Below are 14,303 nucleotides of genomic sequence, written 5' to 3'. Positions count from 1 at the left end.
TGTTTGTGTCTGACAGTGCACCTCCATATGATTATATGGGTTTGTTCGTGTCTTATGTCGTGTTCGATTGCTGCTAGAGCGCCGCCTTATGCGGATTCCTCGGGAACGCATAAACCGCGTTTCTCGGGAACAGACTGTATTTATTCGTGCGACCAGTACGAGCCTTTCATGCCATTGGTTTTTATAAGCCTTCATTTTCCGTACCTATAGACAACGTTTTAGAACATGAAGTAGATATGAGATGCCGAATACTCGGTACAGCGTAAAAAAAAGATTATAACTTACGTTTCCTACACATCCTGAGTAGTGTAGTGATTCGTAAATGTCGTTGTTTAGCATAGAACCGTTTTGTTTATTGAAAATATCATGCACATTTGCTTGTGCATCGTATTATCCTGCACCGATCAGTTAAAATCCTAAAAATAATGACTTGTTTTTCCCCAATACGCAGTTTCTCTCATGCGTTCTCACCGGGCGAGCGTATCCACCAACTGTCACCCTATGCGCACTGGGCGCGCGCCGCCGACTGGCAGATGTTCAGTCAAAAAGTAGCCGTTCTAAACTCACCGGCGGATTGTAAACGCGCGCTCGAAACGCCCGTCGCCATATTGTTATTTATTTGCAAGCCGTGCAGTTCGTCGCAATTCGGCCCGTCCGGTATTCGGTTGGTGCAGCTGCAAAGGCATGTGCAGAGCGAATCTTCGCCCATCGGTTGTCGCTGTGTGTGCTTGCTAAAGGTGGTCCACATCGTTGCTTCACGGGAAGAAGGTGTCGTGCGGTTAGGCTGGACGTGCGACCCGAAAGTGTAGGGGTCCCACAGCTATCTTCGATCTCTGGATGACAGTTTGCACGAAGCCGACGCTGGTGGTTGGAATCATTGCAAGCTCTAGCGAGAGGTGTCGGGAGCAGAATCCGCGTGTGCAGCGTGGTTTGTGTAATTTGCTGAAGTAAGATAATCGTTCTCAATACACACTTGCCGTGGAAGTAGCGATTCTTCGAGAATGTCGAACATTGCGCTGGACAAAGACTGCTTCTTCCGGCGGATAAAGCGGCTGTACGCAAACTGGAAGGTAAGGTGGAGGGGGAAGATGGTGTACCGCCGAACCGCAGATGTCATTTGTGAACACACTTTTTTCTTTCTCACACAACTTGTGCTGATTTCGTTGCCGCCCGCCCGGCAGGATCCGGAGTTCAACCATGATGACTCGCTGGCGAAGGTGGACTGCATCATGACGGCGGTCGGAGTGGATGAGGAAACGTTCTACAGCAAGTCGACGTCGCTGCAAACCTGGCTGTTCGGGTACGAGCTAACCGACACGATCAGCCTGTTCTGCGACAATGCGATCCTGTTCCTTACCAGCAAGAAGAAGATTGAGTTTCTCAAACAGATCGAAAAGGATTCCGAGGAGGGTCTGCCGCCGATTCGTTTGCTCGTGCGGGACAAGGTAGGTGGGGTGAGCCATCGGTGTGTGTGTGCAAGTATTGTACTGGGTTTGGTTTTCCCCTGCAGAATGACAAAGATAAAGCGAACTATGAGAAGTTGTACGAAGCGATGAAGGCATCGAAAGCCGGCAAAACGGTCGGTGTGTTCACGAAGGACAACTTCCCGGGCGAGTTCTGCGAGAACTGGCGCGCATTCCTGAAGGATAAACACCTGACGAACGTTGACATCAGCGTTCCGATGGGGTACATCATGTGCCCGAAGGAAGACTCGGAGCTGATCACGATCAAGAAGGCGTGCCTCGTGACGATTGACGTGTTCAACAAGTATCTGAAGGATCACATTATGGAAATCATCGATGCGGACAAGGTATTCGCGTGATTGTTTACCTTTCGTTTTGTCAGTGTGTACTTTGATGGTTTACATTGTTTTTTTTTGTTCCCCTCGCTACAGAAAGTGAAGCACGTCAAACTGACGGAAGGGGTGGAAGCGGCCCTGACCGATAAGAAGTACGTTACCGGAGTGGACACGAACCAGCTCGACATGTGCTATCCGGCCATCATACAGTCGGGCGGCAACTACAGCCTCAAGTTCAGTGCGTTTAGTGACAAAAACTATCTGCACTTCGGTTCGATCATCTGTGCACTGGGGGCGCGCTACAAGTCGTACTGCTCGAACATCGTGCGCACGTTGCTGGTCAACCCGACCGACACCATCCAGAAGCACTACAACTTTCTGCTCAATCTGGAGGAGGAGCTGCTGAAAAATCTCACCCCCGGCAAGCGCCTGTCGGAGGTGTACGACCTCGGGCTCGAGTACGCGAAAAAGGAGGAACCGAAGCTCGTCGACAAGCTGACGAAAACGTTCGGCTTCGCGACGGGGCTCGAGTTTCGCGAAAACTCCATGACGATCGGACCGAAGTGTGCGGCGGTGCTGAAGAAGGGCATGGTGTTCAGCTTGAACGTGGGACTGGCGGGGCTGGAAAACGCGGAAGCGTCCGATAAGGAGTCGAAGGTGTACGCCCTGTTCATCGGCGACACGGTGCTGGTGACGGACGAATCGCCGGCCGCCGTGCTGACGCAGTCGAAGAAGAAGATCAAGAACATCGGCATCTTCCTGAAGGACGATGACGACGAGGACGAGGAGGAGGAGGAGAAGGACACGGAGCAGACGTCGGAAATATTGGGCCGCAGCGGCAAGCGGTCGACCGTGCTGGAGAGCAAGCTGCGCAACGAGCAAAGCTCGGAGGAGAAGCGCAAGCAGCACCAGAAGGAGCTGGCCATTGCGCTGAACGAGAAGGCGAAGGAGCGGCTGGCCAAGCAGGCCGGCGGGAAGGAGGCGGAAAAGGTGCGCAAATCGACCGTTTCGTACAAGAGCGTCAATCAGATGCCGCGCGAGGCGGAGGTCAAGGAGCTGAAGCTGTACGTGGATCGCAAGTACGAAACGGTCATCATGCCGATCTTTGGCGTGCCGGTCCCGTTCCACATCTCCACCATCAAGAACATCTCCCAGTCGGTGGAGGGCGATTACACCTATCTGCGTATTAACTTCTTCCACCCGGGCGCCACGATGGGCCGGAACGAGTCGGGCATGTATCCGAATCCGGACGCGACGTTCGTGAAGGAGGTTACGTACCGCTCGACCAACACGAAGGAGCCGGGCGAGATAGCGGCACCCTCGTCCAACCTGAACACGGCATTCCGGCTGATCAAGGAGGTGCAGAAGCGGTTCAAAACGCGCGAAGCGGAGGAGCGCGAAAAGGAGGATCTGGTGAAGCAGGACACGCTGGTGATGTCGCAGAACAAGGGCAACCCGAAGCTGAAGGATCTGTACATACGGCCGAACATCGTGAGCAAGCGCATGACCGGTTCGCTGGAGGCGCACGTGAACGGCTTCCGGTACACGTCGGTGCGCGGCGACAAGGTGGACATCCTGTACAACAACATCAAGAGCGCCTTCTTCCAGCCGTGCGACGGCGAGATGATCATACTGCTGCACTTCCACCTGAAGCACGCGATCATGTTCGGCAAGAAGAAGCACCTGGACGTGCAGTTCTACACGGAGGTGGGCGAAATCACGACCGATCTCGGCAAGCACCAGCACATGCACGACCGGGACGATCTGGCGGCCGAGCAGGCGGAGCGCGAACTGCGCCACAAGCTGAAGACGGCGTTCAAGAGCTTCTGCGAGAAGGTGGAAATGATGACGAAGCAGCAGATCGAGTTCGACACACCGTTCCGGGAGCTGGGCTTCCCGGGCGCACCGTTCCGCAGCACAGTATTACTGCAGCCGACGTCCGGCAGCCTGGTGAATCTGACCGAATGGCCGCCGTTCGTGATTACGCTGGAGGACGTGGAGCTGGTACACTTTGAGCGCGTCCAGTTCCATCTGCGCAACTTCGATATGATATTTGTGTTTAAAAACTACCAGCAAAAGATTGCGATGGTCAATGCGATACCGATGAACATGCTCGATCACGTGAAGGAGTGGTTAAAGTAAGTGTTTTGGTGATTGTGTCTGCACTGGGGAGCATTTTAATATAGTGATGGGAAAAATGAAGCTTTCGTCGGAATCGATTCCGGCCAGCTCCGATTTTGTCTGGAATCGATTCCGGAAAGTAGGTCCGGAATAAGTTTCCGTAAACGAATCTGGAATCGGCTTTGGAATTGGAATTGGCTCCGGCATCGGTTCCGGATTTGGTTCCGGAATCAGGAAACCAATTCCATTTCTGGAGTCAATCCTGATTTCGTTACCTGCATAAATTGCGATTCCCATTCCGGAGCCGATTCCGGAATTGCCTCCGGAGACGACTTCGGAATCGGCTTCAGAGTCGACTCCGTAGTCGACTCCGAATCGGAATCGATTGTAGCATCGGAATCGGAATTGATTCTGACTCCGGGAATCCTAATTTCAACTAACTCGTTCTTTCCTTCGTCGATTTCAGTTCGTGCGATATTCGCTACTCGGAGGGCATACAGTCGCTGAATTGGGCCAAAATTATGAAAACCATCACGGACGATCCGGAGGGCTTCTTCGACAGTGGCGGCTGGACGTTCCTCGATCCGGAATCGGAGGGAGAGGCCGAGGCAAACAGCGAAACGGAGGACGAAGAGGATGATGCGTACGAACCGACGGATGATGATGATGAGGAGGAATCCGACTCGGAAGACTATTCCGAAGCTTCCGAGGATGATGATAGTGGAAGCGAAGAAGGTATAGAAGGCAAACAGAAGGGAAAAGTGTGTGAATCTGTTACTAACGTTTTTTTATTATTGTTTTCTTTTGTAGATCTCGGATCGGATGAAGAGTCCGGTAAGGATTGGTCCGATCTGGAGCGGGAAGCAGCGGAAGAGGATCGAAATCGCGAAAAGGATGATTACGATGATCGCAATTCATCCAAAAAACGTTCCCATCATAGGTAAGTACGGGTGCAAAGCGGTGTTTATCAGTTGCTAACACCAACAGCTTTCATATATGATAGCGCACTGCAGTAACACACGCCCGTCCCCCTTGCAATGTACATTTGATGCTTCCCAAACACCCTTACTAACGATGCTTACTCTCACGTAAAACCAATCATATATATCTCACCTTCGCATGCTTTCGATCATTTGTTTCGGATTTAAACGCTGGCCGGCGGTGGTGATGTTGGTAAAAAACAAACGCGCACAGGCGAGACCGTGGGGTAGCTTCATCGAAGAAACAACATGAACATAAACGCAGGTCATTTGAGTAACATTGATTGTATCCAGTTTTTGGAGCTCATTTTCTAGCCCTTTCCAGCTAGAGCATTTCATCGAACTTTCGTTTTTGCCTTCAACTGCAAACAATCAAGTGATTCGTGCTAAAACGTATGCTTTATTTGCTTTTCTCCTTTACGCAGCTCCTCCAAGCATAGCAGCAGTCGGGACAAGAATCACAAGGACAAACACAACGACAAGCATCGCAGCAGTGGCAGCAGCAGCAAGCACAACAGCAGCAGCAGCCACAAGCGCTCGAGGGATGACAGTCGCGACAGCAGCCACCATCACAAGAGCAAGAAATCGCGAAAATAAACCCTCTCAGATAGAGAGAGAGAGAGCGAGAGCGAGTGTGTATACGAGAATCGCATTCGGTTTGTACGGTTGTGTGTGGTGGTGGGTTTGGTGTCCCGAATCTTTCCCACCATACCGGCACATCGTAAGAGGCGCATCCCGACCACACGGGGGTGTGCTGGGATGAGATTAAGTTTTTTCCCCCATTTTCTTATTGGCAACGATACAATTCCACATTATTCGTCCGATCGTTTTACGTGCGAGAAAGCGCTGGGGTAGTTTGGTGAAAATTAGTATTTATATGGCTGGCATACACTGGCGGCAAACTTAACTCTCCTAACACCACACATCTGCTGCCGGCACTGCTGTGTTGCTCTCCCCCTGAGGGGCTGGTGATCCCCGTTCAAATGCCCGGAATAGGTTCGTTTTGTCCATAGTCGGTCATAGATGATTGGTCGTCTCGACAGTTTCCAAGACAGTTGTAAAATGTTCCAAACTACAAATTTCAAACAGAAGAAAAACACAAAATCAACTGAAAAGTGTCCCACAACTGCAACAAAGTTCGAATATACATAAACAGTAGAATACACACATAAATGGTAAAAACAAAATATATGTATGTCATCCCTATGTATAGTGTGTCGATGTGACTGTATACTTTTCAAGTTTTAATTGTGCCGAAACTGTATTGTAGTAATGAAACAAAAGAAAGCTCTACGTAAAGTCTGTTTTAAAAGGGTTTAATAAACACTAAATAATAATTAAAACTTCATTTTTTTCTCCTAACAGGAAACCAAGTACGTTGAGTATTATTGTAGCTATATAACAATGATGTTGGTAAATATCTTTCCTTCCCTTGTAAAAAAACGAACTTTTCATGTATTGCTTGTTGAAAAAAGGGAACTTCGCTCGCACACGTGTACATTAAATACCTTGACCGAATCTCAGCTTGATTCTCTTTCTGTATACATCTTGGCCGCAGCAGCTGTCAAAAACTGGGAGCTGATTGTAAACAAAACCCGTTACAAAAAATACGCCGAAAAGCATCGTACGAACAGCTCGCGCAAACATCCGACCGGTAAAGAAACGTATTTAATTTGAGCCAATTTCCTCCTACTAGTTGGAAAGATATACACAGAAAGCCAACAATATGCTACCGGCGCTAATGGTTAGGTTTAATCTGTTCGAAAGTGACGATGAGTCGGACGCTTACAATACCGGCAGCGAAGCCGAATCGGAGGAGAGTGAACAAATATACCGGGAATCATTCCCATACCTTTTGGAAGATGAATGGTAGGTGGTAGTTTCGTACAAATTGATTACTGACCCCTCATTGAACATAACCGTTTTGTTGTTTTTCTTTTTCTAGGTTTTTAAAATGCTTTCACGTGTCGCGCGATATCTTCAAGAGCCTGTACGACGGTATAGCGCCGACGCTGCTCAGCCAGTACGAAGCCACGGTGTACGATAGGATCGCAGCGACGCTGCGCTATCTAGCCACCGGCACCTGCACGAGTGACCGCGGCGTTGGCGGATACAAGGCAATGCCACGGGCCGAATTTCAAGCAATGTTTCCGCAAACGCTAAACGCTATCCGTCAGTTGATATGCAACCAGCACATCTCGCTCAAGCCACAGAACAGGGATGAGCAATGGGAAGCGACGAGTTACTTCCGACGCATTTTGGGCCCCACACCCGGTGTGGCGTTCTGTGCTGTCGGGACGCACATTCCGATCGCTGAGCCGAGCGAGCAGAAGCATCTATTCTACTACAAGTACGGGACGTACAGTCTGAATGCATTGATGGTAATGGTTTAAATGGTACTCTACCCAGATGTTACGAGAGGCTAATCGAGCTTATCTTTTTGCTGTGCCAGATTTTTGATCACAGAAAACGCATACGGTACGTGAATGCAAGCTTTTGTGGCGCGATGCACGATTCCCATCTATGGAACAGTTCGGGCGTGGACAGCCACTTTGCCCAGCAGCACGCAAAGGGAAACGAAAAGTGTAACCTTTTAGGTAAGCCTTGCCTGGTACCACCTTTGTGCGGGTGTGTGTAATAAGAGATTAATTCATTTTCTCTTGTTTTGTTTAGCTAATTCTATGTTCCCTTCCCAACCGTGGATCATAAAACCGAAACCTGGCATTGTCGATCCCCCGTTTAATGCGCGGCACGAAAGAGCGCTCGCCACCGCCGACACGGCCGTTCATCTGCTAAAGAACCGATTTAAATGTCTATTGGGCAAACCGCCCATCCCGTACACACCGCCCGAGTGTGTTGCAGTAATAGACGTTTGCTGTGCGCTTCACAACATGTGTCTGGACGAAAATTTGCCAGATATCAAATAAATTGACTGACGACGTAAAAATAGTGTCTTTGTCAGCGTCGTCTCGCTTTATTTCCGTTCTCTTTATGATTAATTGTACATTTTAGGGGATTCTGTCTGGCGTTTACTTCCCTTTGGTCGATTCGCCCGAGTTCCGCAGCCCACCATTCAGCTCCCTCATGCTCTCGGTAAACTCTTCCAGCACTTTCTTCAGCCCGCGTACCTCCGCCACGAGCTCCTTCTGCACGGTCAGTGAAGTTTTCATGACCGCAATGAGCGAACGGTTCGTTTCCAGTGCCATTTCAAAGCATTCCTCTCGCTTGCGCTTCGTACCACGGCCGTACGGGAGCGATTTCGTGGCAGATTTCGGGCAGTACGAAAGCGGATCGTCATCGTCACCGTCACTTTTCTGCTTGGTGATCGTTATGTTCGGCATCTTCGCCAACCGTTGCTGGCACGCATTGATCGTGTTGGAGAAGCTGGACGAGGCGGGCCGATTTGTACCGTCCTCGGCCGCTTCCTGTCCCGGGGCGCCGGTCGAACTTTGCGAATCCATCGGGTCGCCCATATCGAACGCGTCCTTCGAGTGGTCCGCGTCGGTACCGTTGTTTTCGTCCTCCCGGTCGGAACCGCTTTCTTCCGTTATCTTCACGCGCTTCAGGTCCAAGTCGAGCAGCTTCAGTATTCGTCGGTGCAGCACGGACAGCTGCTTCGGGTAAATGCCGCTACTGATGTCTTCGTTGTACTGCACCAGCCGCTTCTTTACGGAGCATTTGTAATCGTGCCAAACCTGCAACAGAGCGAGACAGAGAGAGAAGGAGCGGTAATGCAATATGCGTATTAGAGAGAAGGGGAATACGGGGCAGGTGCCCGCCGAATGGGTACCTTCTTCCACGAAGAAGGATCTTTCGTGGCCGGTCCAATGTCGTTCAGCTCTTTGGCAAGTCGCCTCCAAAATACGTTCTGAGGGCCACGGGCAATGGCACGCGCGATGTCGGGCGCTTTTTCGAGCATGCAAACCATTCGTTTCAACTGATCTTCATTGATGCGCGAGTTCCTACGCTCGGCGGGTCTGGCGAATAGGCTTGGAATGTTTCACTGCATCCTGGATTAGGTTAAACGTTACTTACATTATGGGCGGCGGTCCTGCATCCATGTTGTTTGTGTATTTGCTGCGACGCGAACGTTAGCAAAGCTGGAGCGGATAGTAACGCCCGGTAATCGATTTGATCATGAAGAAAAGTACCGCAGGTTGCCAAATATTCAGCACGAACGGTCGTCCTATTGATTCTTTCGCATATCTTTTCGCGAAAAGTGGTTCAGCAAGAAGCTGATCGTAAACAACGCGCTGGAAACAAAGTACGTGCATGACAGGTTGGATCACGTTACGCCGGCGCGCGAAAAGAAACGTAATCAAACATGCATTGTGCCGATATAAATCATGGAGAGTTTCATTTTCGATTCTATTAAACTGTTCTAAGATAATTAGCTACAAAATGGCCTTTCAAATAAGGAATAGAAATTAAACAAAAATATTCTTCGTCAAAATCAAACCAATATGGCAACTTAGGACATGCTTGAACCAACCTTTTATGTCATTTTTCCAAACGGAAAGTTTGACAGCAATGTTTACAACTTGTCAAACTGCCTACCGCAAAAGCCGAAGCTGGCTGTGTGTTTTCAGTGTTTACGTTGGAAAACTACAAATTAGAAAGCCGTCGCGTTCAATTTAAGTTCCAAGCTTTTCTACCTTTATTATTGTGCCACAACGCGTTAGAATAGCTGTGTGCGTGGCGCCAGAATCAGGCCTTCTTTATCGTCCTTCGTGGAATAGCAAAGTGCTCTCCGGCACAGCTGCGCTGGAATAGCTGACTCATAGCCGGCGATGGATAGCGATGCGAGTGAAAATAATTCGGTCCCGCTGGACAAAACTAACGATGAGCTGCAGCGGAGCCGATCCCCTCTAGAGACAGTAGCGGAGGAAGCAGAAGGTAGGCCGTTTGTCTTTCTTCGTTAGCTTTGTACGCTGGATAATGCGCTTCGTAGTATAATGCATCAGTAGTTAGCTATTTAAGGGGTTTTTAGTTCCTTAAGTTACTTTCCGTTAAGTTTGCTGCTAATATTTGTACCAATCGGCAAGGGGCATGCTTCTGACCGCGCCGTCCTTCCTGTACCGTCCCGTTCGGGTGTTTGAGGTAATGTCTGTGTCGCTTTCATTGTAGGATATCAGCCCATTCTGGTCACACCGGCGACGGAATGGAAGTCGCTACCGCTTCTGGTGGAGGACAGCAGCCGGGTGCTGCTGGCACCGTCGCTCCAGCTTGCCTTGCGCCATTTTTTCACCCACTGCGGCAGGGACGTCATCGAGATAAGCCGGTCCGATCTGATGATAGTGCTTATCTATGTGATCGCCCTCGAGACGGGCCTGATACCGAAGGGTGGCTCACTGCCGCCGAGCTGCCGGCCGGGGAAGCATCACACCACCTACCGCTCGTTCGATAGGCGGCTGGTGAACCATTTCGCGTCGCGCCTCCCGCTCGACTGGTTCGGCGCCCGTGCCGGCCCGTACCGGTTCGAGCTGGAGCTGGTGCACGAAAGTGCCACCTGCAGCAATCTGAGCTGCACGCTGGTCGCCCTGTCCAGCGGTGACCTGCTGATCGTGAACCTGCTGCCCTTTTACGGCCAGAAGGCAGGCTTTTCCGTCACGGTACCGATCAGCTTCCACGTGCCGGCGGTCAATGGCAACCGGTTGCCGCTCTGCTACCAGAATCTGTCGGGGCTTTCGGTGAAGCTTAAGAACGAGCTGTTCGTCCCGTTTCGCAACCACATGTACTCGAAGTTTGTTTTCACCATCAGTCCGTCGCTGCGCGGTCTACCGCAGGAGCTGGTAGCCAGGGTGATGGAGTACTTGGACGAACCCGCCCGTCGCAAGCTGATGGAAGTGTTGACGATGTTACCTGCAGTATAGTGTACATAGCTTTGTATATAGTATAGATAGTGTTAACACAATAAAGTGCATTCAAATTGCTACCCCCGCTTGTAACTTGTAACGTGCTGTTGCATTGTAATTAGTCCCCGGTTGTATGTTTCGCTTAGCATTGGGATATGATGTTGAAAGAAATTGAGCTGCTTTTACGAACGCGGGGTGTTGTTTGTCTGTACCATTGGGGACCTCTAAGGGATTTTAGTTGCTTTTTGTGTATTACTAAGTAACTTCCACTGAAATCTGTTTCCAGACGAATGCGAAGAAGAAACGTTACGCCAAAGGATTGAAGCGTTGACTGTTGCCGCCAGTGAAATGGCCGGCCCTTCAAGCATGGCGAACGAGTCGGTATCGATGAGTGAATTCCCTTTGCGAGATGAATCTGGTAAGTGTATTATGTTCAATGCTCCAAAAGAGCTTCATTACTGGACGAATTCTAACTCCATCTTGTGGCCAAATAGAAAAAGACAGACGAATGCTTTATCACCAGTTTGCCAGGTTTATTTTTCTGTAGCTTACTTTTCCAATTTTCCTGTTGCATTTGTGCGCTGTCGATAAACTGAGCCTCTACTGTGCTGTAAAATCAGTGTCATGAAATTTTAAAACTTTTCATCATATAGAATGAATGAAGATAGTCTCTATTGCCATTTATTTATTCATCTCTTTGTTTTAGAATATTTTTGTTTAATTTGGTTCAGAAATTTCTTTAAAAAATATAATTTCTTTAAGCAACGGTTAGAAAAATTTATACCACACAAGAGTTCACTGTGAGAATCGCGTTTTCTCGATGAAAAACGGTCAAAACTACTCTTTTTACTAGAGTGAAATAAGAAAATGATTTATTCTTTGCAAAGCTACTGCAACAGGTTTTGCTAAAGGATAAGTAAAGATTTCTTCATTGGGTTCATCTAAACAACACCGATTTTATGAAAATGAAAAATGTATCCTTTGCGAATAATTTTGTCCATAAAATAATTTCAATCCACCCAGCGTGCACTATGGGAAGCAGGCTTGAAATTTGTCCAAAAAATCAACTGCATTCCCAGTGTGCCGTCAGCTTTCCTCAATTCGATTTGTAACGTCGCTCGGTACGGTCGTTCGTCAGTGTGGTGTGGTCGCAGCCGCGCGTGTGTGTTTTGTGGTGATTTGTGTGTGAAAATTTAACCAATCGGCTACACAGTGGTGTGAAAACGCAACGGCACTGCATCGGCATTGTTGCGCGGGTGTGTCCAGGTTGTCCTGAGGCCGCCGTGCCCTGAGGTCAGTTCTGCCAGCCCAGGCTTCTGCCCAGTGTAGTGTGTCAACAAAGCGCTGTTCTGGAATGTGAGTGTGTGTGTGCGTGCGTGTGTGGCTGGGAGTGTGGGAATAAAGGTGCGTTTGTGTGGCTAGCGTGTGGCCGTGTGGCCGTAAACTCCGATCGTCTTCTGGAGTCCAAATCAGAAGGGAAAAGGAATTGTGCTGGAGTGAAGTGTCGCGTCGCGAATTGTATTTGCTCACGGCTGGCTACTGTGCCCCAAAGCTTTGCGTGTATGGAATTCTTCTTCCACAAATGTGTATGTGTGTGTTTGAGCGTTAGGGTGTGTGTGTGCGTGTTTCGCGCTGTGCTGTAGATGATCGTCAAGTGCATCGTGTCGTCTATTGCATCTCGCGGATATACCAACCAACCAACCAAAAAAAAAGAGTTTTACGTTAAGTTTGAGCCATTACTACGTTGTGAGTTTACGCTAGTGTTAGTGCAATATCCATACACGCATACAAGCGTTACGGGCTGCCCCGCATATACCCGCACACACACACAAACACACACGCACGAGGGGTTGTCTCTTTTCACTGCTGGCTACTACCATTTCCAGGGCCCCTGCTTCCTCTCGCGTACGCCAAATGCACGTTCTCTGTAGTTTTCTCATTTTACCACGTTCTTTTTGTGTGCGTGTGTGTTGGGTCCAGGGCAAAGCCAACAGCAAAAGGCAGGAAAGGGAACCAAGCAAAAGGGAACCACCAAGCAATAGGCATAAATATTTAAACAAGCTTAGAAAAAAAAAGCGTAGTGGTGGAGCCGAAGAGTTTTTGTGTTGCCGCTGTGGATGTTAACGAATTTATCTTGATATTCAATTAATTACGGAATTAAAACGATGTACATATTGACGGTGACAAAGCACGTTTAAATAGTGGTGGTACAACATACGCAAATGGCTGTAGAATGTATGTTTTATTTGTAATTGTGGTGTTTCTTCTACAAGGAAAGGAGGCTTAAGCGGCCAATCAAAGAGAAAGGAATTCGGTTAGCATTTCAATTCCAATTTGCGTGCAGAAAGTGGTGTGATACACCGTGCTTCATTTAATTTTAACGTCTTGGTTTTACTCGCAACAATTGCTGCAGTATGATTGTTTAAATGAAAAATGTACATTAGTTTATTGAAATATTAGATGCAATACCCTCGACAGGGCGAGTATTAAAAGTTGGTAAGGAAATGAGTTTTAGATGGTCAAATCGAAACAGTGCAAATGCGTAACAGATACAAGATTTGTGTTGTTTATCGATGCTGAAAAGAAGAAGTCAGCGAAGAGAAATCGAATGATATTGGTAGGAGTCGATAAACGTGTACGCGAAATAAGCAAAATCGCTTCGGCAGTTCGACGATTAGCATAACCGAGATTAGCATTGGAAATGTGATGTGACGTTAGAAGAAAAAAAACCTGTGCCCCTGCCTGTGTTCGCCTGCTCATCATCATCATCATCCTCTCCATGATGGTGGCACGACCAACACACCAAACAAAGGCCAAGCTTGCTGCGATTGAACCTGTCGTCCGATTGCTGAGCTAATGACGGTAAGTTGTTGAACGATTATGCTCCCTAGAATATAATATAATTATTTAGAGAATTAGTTTTATTTATTAAAATATGTTTCCGCACAACTTTGAAGAAGTAAAGAAAACAAATAATTTAAATTATATCCAACGGGTTTAAACCGCATATTGAAGCATGTGGGAAAGAGAATTGAAAAAAAAAACCTGGAAACAAATCCGATTTGACCAATGCACACCTGCACAGGCAACGGTTCACAATGCCACGGCCTGCTGCCCTTCCGATATACACCTGTTTCTTCTCAACCTTCCCACTAACACTACCATAGAGTTTCCGAATCCCTTCCGTACGGCGGGTTCTCGTCCTATCTGCAATGGTGTTAGTGTGTGACGGTGTGTGCGTGTGTGTACGTAGCGTACATCATCAGCGCGCACCACGGCAGAGGATCTTTCCGTGCAGCAGCCGCGCGGAAGGGCCTGCATACTTCCTTGTGTGTTTTGCGCTCTGCTTTTTTTTTGGGATTTTATTTGTATGCGCCGGCGTTCGAACCGTGCCCGTTGCATTAGTGTCAGTGTGTGTGTCTGTGTAAATTCATGCACATAGCTTTTCCTTCTCGTGGCGAGTGGTTCCATCTCTTTCCCGTAACCCCGGCTGTGTCAGTTGCTGCAGGGTGTGGAAAATGCTGCGACGGGTGTAGCGCGAATGCAGAA

General features: G+C 48.6%; 5 protein-coding genes across 21 annotated transcripts in view; 4 read left to right on the top strand and 1 right to left on the bottom strand.

The window, feature by feature from the left end:
- The first annotated feature begins 506 nt into the window (after window positions 1–506).
- LOC1270248 (FACT complex subunit spt16) lies at window positions 507–6,103 on the top strand. Of its 2 annotated transcripts, XM_061647355.1 has the most exons (8): window positions 542–1,070; window positions 1,182–1,445; window positions 1,511–1,810; window positions 1,895–3,936; window positions 4,386–4,654; window positions 4,730–4,859; window positions 5,114–5,164; window positions 5,325–6,103. In XM_061647355.1, the coding sequence occupies exons 1-8, from the start codon at window positions 1,002–1,004 to the stop codon at window positions 5,494–5,496; spliced, it is 3,297 nt and encodes a 1,098-aa protein (XP_061503339.1). In that variant the 5' UTR covers window positions 542–1,001; the 3' UTR covers window positions 5,497–6,103. The 2 variants fall into 2 exon arrangements, with proteins under 2 accessions (XP_308929.4, XP_061503339.1); XM_308929.5 differs by lacking the exon at window positions 5,114–5,164 and having other exon boundaries at window positions 507–1,070.
- Window positions 6,104–6,470: 367 nt separating this feature from the next.
- On the top strand, window positions 6,471–7,846 carry LOC133391687 (putative nuclease HARBI1). The gene is made up of 4 exons (XM_061647374.1): window positions 6,471–6,768; window positions 6,845–7,280; window positions 7,352–7,496; window positions 7,573–7,846. The coding sequence occupies exons 1-4, from the start codon at window positions 6,626–6,628 to the stop codon at window positions 7,824–7,826; spliced, it is 978 nt and encodes a 325-aa protein (XP_061503358.1). The 5' UTR covers window positions 6,471–6,625; the 3' UTR covers window positions 7,827–7,846.
- Window positions 7,847–9,209, bottom strand: LOC1270251 (uncharacterized). Its single transcript, XM_308932.4, has 3 exons — window positions 8,935–9,209; window positions 8,690–8,876; window positions 7,847–8,594 (listed from the first exon to the last, which is right to left on the bottom strand). Exons 1-3 carry the CDS (start codon window positions 8,958–8,960, stop codon window positions 7,929–7,931), a joined length of 879 nt encoding a protein of 292 aa, XP_308932.3. The 5' UTR covers window positions 8,961–9,209; the 3' UTR covers window positions 7,847–7,928.
- Window positions 9,210–9,426: 217 nt separating this feature from the next.
- Window positions 9,427–10,847, top strand: LOC3290240 (protein nutcracker). The gene is made up of 2 exons (XM_565383.3): window positions 9,427–9,795; window positions 10,027–10,847. The coding sequence occupies exons 1-2, from the start codon at window positions 9,690–9,692 to the stop codon at window positions 10,770–10,772; spliced, it is 852 nt and encodes a 283-aa protein (XP_565383.3). The 5' UTR covers window positions 9,427–9,689; the 3' UTR covers window positions 10,773–10,847.
- A 775-nt stretch (window positions 10,848–11,622) lies between these two features.
- Window positions 11,623–14,303, top strand: part of LOC1270253 (neurogenic protein mastermind) — a 134,664-nt gene continuing 131,983 nt past the window's right edge. For 7 of the 16 annotated variants that reach the window (XM_061647372.1, XM_061647371.1, XM_061647370.1 and 4 more), the window contains exon 1: window positions 11,837–12,110. The gene's annotated coding sequence lies outside the window, so the exon portion shown is untranslated. Of the gene's footprint in view, window positions 12,501–13,228; window positions 13,251–14,303 lie in introns of those variants that run through there. The other 9 variants (XM_061647369.1, XM_061647364.1, XM_061647365.1 and 6 more) reach the window with 5 other exon arrangements.

The sequence above is a fragment of the Anopheles gambiae genome, chromosome 2 (genome assembly GCF_943734735.2).
Source record: "Anopheles gambiae chromosome 2, idAnoGambNW_F1_1, whole genome shotgun sequence".
NCBI lineage: Eukaryota > Metazoa > Arthropoda > Insecta > Diptera > Culicidae > Anopheles > Anopheles gambiae.
Note: the sequence above shows the minus strand (reverse complement) of the source record. Positions and strands in the feature narration are given on the sequence as shown.

What these genes read in the sequence shown, in the direction of transcription:
- LOC1270248 (XM_061647355.1), top strand. Translation starts at nt 1,002, where the DNA reads ATGTCGAACATTGCGCTGGACAAAGACTGCTTCTTCCGGCGGATAAAG. An exon ending in CACGTGAAGGAGTGGTTAAA is followed by an intron (nt 3,937 to 4,385) that starts GTAAGTGTTTTG and finishes CGTCGATTTCAG; the next exon opens with TTCGTGCGATATTCGCTACT. An exon ending in TGATAGTGGAAGCGAAGAAG is followed by an intron (nt 4,655 to 4,729) that starts GTATAGAAGGCA and finishes TTTCTTTTGTAG; the next exon opens with ATCTCGGATCGGATGAAGAG.
- LOC133391687 (XM_061647374.1), top strand. Translation starts at nt 6,626, where the DNA reads ATGCTACCGGCGCTAATGGTTAGGTTTAATCTGTTCGAAAGTGACGAT. An exon ending in TACCTTTTGGAAGATGAATG is followed by an intron (nt 6,769 to 6,844) that starts GTAGGTGGTAGT and finishes TTCTTTTTCTAG; the next exon opens with GTTTTTAAAATGCTTTCACG. An exon ending in CGAAAAGTGTAACCTTTTAG is followed by an intron (nt 7,497 to 7,572) that starts GTAAGCCTTGCC and finishes TGTTTTGTTTAG; the next exon opens with CTAATTCTATGTTCCCTTCC.
- LOC1270251 (XM_308932.4), bottom strand. Translation starts at nt 8,960, where the DNA reads ATGGATGCAGGACCGCCGCCCATAAT. An exon ending in GCAGGACCGCCGCCCATAAT is followed by an intron (nt 8,877 to 8,934) that starts GTAAGTAACGTT and finishes CCTATTCGCCAG; the next exon opens with ACCCGCCGAGCGTAGGAACT. An exon ending in ATCCTTCTTCGTGGAAGAAG is followed by an intron (nt 8,595 to 8,689) that starts GTACCCATTCGG and finishes GCTCTGTTGCAG; the next exon opens with GTTTGGCACGATTACAAATG.
- LOC3290240 (XM_565383.3), top strand. Translation starts at nt 9,690, where the DNA reads ATGGATAGCGATGCGAGTGAAAATAATTCGGTCCCGCTGGACAAAACT. An exon ending in AGTAGCGGAGGAAGCAGAAG is followed by an intron (nt 9,796 to 10,026) that starts GTAGGCCGTTTG and finishes CTTTCATTGTAG; the next exon opens with GATATCAGCCCATTCTGGTC.